The sequence below is a fragment of the Octopus bimaculoides genome, chromosome 30, assembly GCF_001194135.2.
Source record: "Octopus bimaculoides isolate UCB-OBI-ISO-001 chromosome 30, ASM119413v2, whole genome shotgun sequence".
Taxonomy (NCBI): Eukaryota; Metazoa; Mollusca; class Cephalopoda; order Octopoda; family Octopodidae; genus Octopus; species Octopus bimaculoides.
In genome coordinates, this window is record NC_069010.1 from 9,286,681 (window position 1) to 9,292,767 (window position 6,087).

The window sequence follows — 6,087 nt, forward strand, 5'->3', positions numbered from 1 at the left end:
ACAACCTGCCTTCGTGTTGTAGAAGTCAATGTGGTGGTTGTTCAGTCTGCTAAAAACAGCAGCCAAATCTCCCTTATCTCACATTCTACCATATTAAAAAAAAAACAAGGGGTGCAGGTGCATTGAATTGTGTAGTCCTTGATGCACTGTGACAGGAAGAAAATGGTAACAGCAATAATAAGTCAAGTGAGGAGGGCCTAGAAATAGCAGCCAAAGCTCCCTCAAATTACACCTGACCGTCTTAGGATAAGAATGAAAGTATTGGCCCCATGGCAGGCTGTTTGTTGCTGGATCAGCATTTACCTTGGGCTAAAAAAACAACACACAAGATACGTTGTTTAGCCCCAGGTCAATCCTGGATCCAGTAGACCTATGATCAAAGATATTCCGGCTGTGACCATCCTGTCTTTCATTCTGGCATAGTGTATCTAGGACTACATCATCTAATGTCCTTCCTCGTTGCTGTTGTTGTTTAGCCCTAGGTCATTCTTGATCAGGCAGTCCACACTCAGCAGATCAAAGACGACCGGGCTATTTGTTTTTATTGAGACATGGTGTATCTTGGACTACATCATTTAATGTGTCCTCATTGTTTAACCCCAGGCTAGTCCTGACCAAGCACACAGACTTATCTGAAGGTGGGTGCAATCAATCTGTTGTATGTCCTTCCTTTTGTGTGGAGAGATTTGGCTTCTGTTTTTAGCATGTTAAATAACCATTTGAAAGATTCTGTCATTTGGCAGGGGACACTTCTCCAGCATGCAAAGCTAAATAAAGGGGTTACTTAAAGGGACAGCGGAACAATTTAACTGATTCATTGCAATCAAAGGCCTTTCCAACCATGACTTGCACTACATTTTCTTACATGTCCTTTATTTTTAAGATTTGTGATTTGGCTGATGTTTCTAGCACATTGAACAACCAGTTAGAGGTTACATTGCTTTGGTTGTGTGTTTGTGTGTGGTGATGGGAAGGGGTATATACTATGGATACAGTGATGGTGATGATGATGAGGGAAGTGGTGGGTATGATGATATGCCACTCCAGCTATGACCATCCAGCCTTTTACCTACATGCAGGCTATCCACGACCATATTAACTAATGTATCCTTAGTTTTAAGACAGTAGGACATGATTTGAGGGAGATTTGGCTGCTGTTTCTTCCATGTCTGACTACCAGGTAGAGGTCTCTCTCTAATTAGCTCATATCTAAGACATTAAGGTGTGATTTGAGGGACATTTCGCTGCTATTTCTACAAGTCTCACAATGGCCTTCTTTTCTGTTATCAGCTCAAAATAAACGTTGTTGTTCTCATTGTTCACTTCCTCCCCACCCCCACCCATTTCACTGTTGATCAGACGTTCAAACTGTAACCATCACCTATTGTGCTTTTAAGTCATCCAGTTCTATAGTGAAGAGATGAGCAATTATTTACATTATTTACATTCGACGGATCTTTGTCCTCATTTTGTTTGTTGTTGCAACATGAAATGAAGTGTTTTGCTCAAGAACACATTGCCCAGTGCAGGAATTGAAACCACAATCTCACGATCATGAGTCCAACACCCTATCCACTAAACTATGCACCTCCACACACACACACACACACACACACACATCATTTCTAATGTGCTTTGTGTTGATGCTGGCAATGGGTTGGATGGTTTTACATGAACAGACAATCCAGACAGCTGCACTAGGTTTTAATATTGGTGTTGGCATGGTTCCTATCGCTGGAGGCCCTTCTTAATGCCCACCACTTCTCAGGGTGCCCTGGGTGCTTTTTTTAAGTGGCTCCAGCACAAGCAATACATACACATAAATCTCTTGTGCGCGTTTGTATTCCTTCCCCTCACCATCGGTGTTGGTTCATTTATGTCTATGTAACTTAGCAGTTTGGCAAAAGCGATCAAAAGAATAAGGAGCAAGCTTCCAGATAAGTGTTAGGACTTATTTGTTCACCCAAAGCCCCTTGAGGTGGCTGCCCCAGCATGGCCACAGTTCAATGACTGAAACAAGTAGAGGACAAAAACAAAAGTCAAAGAGACAACAAAAGACAGGGTGGTCATGTCTGGAGTCTGTGTTTGCTCCATCAGCACTGACCCTGGGTTGAATAACCATTGCCTTCATCCTCACCCTCCTCCCATATTTGAAAAAGGATTAAATAATGTAGAAGGGAGGTTGTCCCTTTTCCTGTCAGCTTGGCCCCTGTTTTCATTAAGGGACTATATATCTAATATATAAGGGATTATCCCCTTATCTTTTCATTAAAGGGCTACATATAACTAATGTATGCAGCGGTTGTCCCTTTTCCTGTCACCCCAGCCCCTATCTTTCATTGAGAGTTTATATGTAACTATCATATATAGGGATTGTCCCCTTTTCTTTCAACTTGGCCCCTATCTGTCATATGAGGAGATTGTTTCCTTTTCTGACCCCTATTTTTTCATTAAGGCATGGCACCAATGGTTTTTTTTTTGCACATTTTTTTCTTTTTTTTTCCTATTTTTTCTTGATTTTTTAATAACATTCGATTTTTTTTTTTTTTGCACTGATTTATTTTTCTTGTTTTCTTTGTTTTTGTTTTTGATTTCTGACTTAAAATAATCTGAATTACTGGTGGAGAGAGGGAGGGAGGGCCATGTGGAGAGTCAGGATTGCTATCAAGGACTGACTATGATTTAGAGATAGAGTAAAAACCCCCACGAAATTTTGAAATTTACCTGGGGTTGGGGAAGGACCAAATGCTCCACCCCACCCCAGCCCCCAACCCATTGCTAAAAACCTTCATATCTTTTAATAGCTTTGGTCATTGGTCTGTGGCCATGCTGGGGCAATGCCTTGCAGTTGTTTTAGTCAAACAAACTGACCCCAGAACTTACTGTTTTTGTTTTTGCGTTTTGGCTTTTGTTTTTTTTTAAACAAAGTCTGGTTCTTATTCTGTTGTTCTCTTGCCAAACCCCAGAGTCACAGGAATGTAAACAAACCAACACTGGTTGTCATGTTCAGGTGGTGGGGGTAGCAAACACACACACACACACACACGCTTACAGGCATACATATATGCAGATACACACACAGTTTCCATCTACCAAATTCACTCAGACAGCATCACGTGCACGAAACAAAACCCCACTTTTCTGCCGATACGATGATCCTCGTTTACAAACATCAAATAATGTCAAAACAAGGATACGTACACACACACACACACGTATATATATGCACACACATCCATATTTTCAGACATATATCTATATATATATATATGTGACAGGCTTCCACTCAGTTTCCATCTATGAAATTCACCCACAAGGCATTGGTCAGCTTGGGGATATAGTAGAAGACACTGGCCCAAGGTGGTGTGCAGTGGGCCTGAACTCAAATCTCCGTGGCTGCAAGGCAAAGCTGTTCACTACACAACTGTATGTCTACTTGTATATTAAGGAATCTGGAGGAAGGGGCAGCTATTTAGGAACCAGTGAGATTGGTGTGGGGTTGTTGTGTCATTGGACGATCACCTTTGGCAGGAAGGGGATTGCAGAGGGTCAGTGTTTGCGGGGAAGAAGGACTGGTCGCTGCAGTGGAAAAATGAGCACCTTGATGGGGGTTAGATATGAGGAAGATGATGAGAGGTGAACAAGTTTGGGGAGATAAGGGTTGCTAAGTGGAAGGGGTGAAGTGCATTTAGCAGGATTAGGAATTCACATTGTAAATAGCCCAAAAAATGTATCACAAAACCCTGTCTCTAGTGTTCTAATGTGTGTGTGTGTTTTCATATCTATAGATAAACCTCTGTATCATCTCACCTATTTTCACCCCCACCCACTGTCCCCTCGAGAGCATGTCCCATCATTTCCCCTCACAATTGTTCTCTTTAACTTGCTCCAAATACCATAACGTTACCTGTCAATCTTTTTCAAATACGATCGACAGTCAAACATTTATTCCTTACAAACTGTGAGTTTCTTGAAAATCTTTTTTAAAACACATGTACTTACTACCATATATATATAGAGAGAATACACACTAATACATACATACACACATACACACAAATAAGCATACATACAAATGCCTGTCAGTTTATTTATTTGACGTCTCTTTATCACCCTTTCTCCCTTCAATTTTACGCATACTTTCCAAGACAATTTCTCTGTACAAGTAACTTTCACCCTTTCTTTGTTTGCAGAGGAGGGGCCAAGTGGGGTCAAGCAGAGAATACATAAATTATCTTGGCAGGGACATGTGTTGAGATTCTCGGCTTATCAATTCCTGCATCTCGGTTGGAAAGTGCCATGGTACATGTGCATACACAGACACACACATACAGATAGATAGACTTATATCTTTATACGTATACATACTTATATACATTTCATACAATACTATACAACCACAGGCTTGGCTGTGTGGTAAGAAGTTTGCTTCTCCACCACATGGTTTTGGATAAGTGTCTTTTGCAATAGCCTCAGGCCAAATAATGCTTTGTGAGTGGATTTAGTTGGCAGAAATTGAAAGAAAACTGTTGTGTGTGTATGTTTGTGTCTCACCACTGCTTGACAACCGGTGTTGATATGTTTACATCCCTATAACTTAGTGGTTTGGCAAAGAAGACCAATCAAATAAGTACTGGGTTTAAAAAAATAAGTCATGGGGTCAATTCATTCAACTAGAATTCATTAAATCAGTGCCCCAGCATGGCCGCAGTCTAATGAATGAGACAAGGCAAAGGAAAACAATACAAACTGTATAGATAGAGAGGCATTTAATTTATTGGTGATGGGCTATTTTGGATGGGTGATTGTGGTACAAAGATGGTAAATGTGATGGATGTGGATGCAGATTTGTAATCATCTTGTTGTTGTTGTTTCAGCCTTTGACCATGTGATGGAATTGATGTCACATGCCGAAATGTTCATCTGATACCCTCTCTCATTTTCTGTTTTTTTTGTTTTATTGTTGTAGACAATGCAATCAATCAACAATTTGTCCTTTCAATTATCTGACCATCTTTTGAAGGCAGGAAGCTGGCAGAATCATTAGCACATCAGGCAAAACGCTTTACGATCAGGGTTCAAATTCCGCCGAGGCTGAGTTTGCCTTTCATCCTTTCAGGCTCAATAAAATAGGTACCAGTTACGCACTGGGGCGATGTAGTTGACTTACCCCCTCCTCCAGAATTGCTCTCCTTTTAAATCTGTATTTGATCCTCTGATGGGAAACTCATTTACATCACATGCCTACACATTCCTCCCATGCCCTCCCTCACTTATTCTCTCTTTTTCCCTTTTCTATCGCATGTGTCTACATATTCGTTTTCTACTCCACTTTCTCATTCATTCCCTGCTTCTCATTCTCTGTTTCTCCTCTGATTGTTGAGACAAAACAACCCAGCGACAACTTGTCCTTTCAATTATTATTGACCGTGCCATCGTCGAATACCCATTTATGTCACACACCCCTCCACATTCGTTCCCGTGCCCCCTCTCACGCGTTTCTCTTCTTTCGTTTCCGGTTTCTCTCTCGTTGCAGACAACGCAACCAAGCGACAACGCAGAGCTGTTTGTCAAGGTTTGCAAATTGATGGTTGAAACATGTCTCCCCAGTGGCGAACCTGACCTCTTCAACTCCTCCTCCCACTACTACAACAACTACAACAACAACAACAACAACAACATTACCAACTTCAACAACAACCTCAACAACAACAACAACAGCAGCAGCAGCAGCAGCAACAACAACAGCAGCCTTGCCATCGTGTCCAACCTGAATTTGTCAAGCTCCATGTCTAACCTGAGCGTGGGAAGTTTACACTCACCGACGGAGAAGGACTCAACGCTTGACGCTTATGTTTTTTCTGGCTCATGCTCTCTCAACAATGGCAGCCGTATGCGTCATGTGTCAGCGAACAATGTCTCCAGTAAGGTGACTCGGTCGGGTAGTTTGAAACGAATGGATAGTGTTGGGAAGAGGCACGCTTCATTCCAACATGATTGAATGGGAGAAGAAAAAAAAACTGCAATGAGAAGAAGGGAAAAAAAACAAAAAGAAAAAGGGGGTTTTTTTCTGTTGGGAGGGGGGGG

The 6,087-nt window shown here is 41.5% G+C and overlaps 1 protein-coding gene across 4 annotated transcripts in view; it reads left to right on the forward strand.

Moving 5' to 3' along the window:
- LOC106878902 (neurofibromin) overlaps window positions 1-6,035 on the forward strand; it is an 80,729-nt gene extending 74,694 nt beyond the window's left edge. For 3 of the 4 annotated variants that reach the window (XM_052978165.1, XM_052978164.1, XM_052978166.1), the window contains one exon: window positions 5,537-6,035. In XM_052978165.1, coding sequence (XP_052834125.1) covers window positions 5,537-6,001 — 465 coding nt within the window. In that variant the 3' untranslated portion in view covers window positions 6,002-6,035. The remainder of the gene's footprint in view (window positions 1-5,536) is intronic. The other variant, XM_052978167.1, reaches the window with a different exon arrangement.
- Window positions 6,036-6,087: the final 52 nt, after the last annotated feature.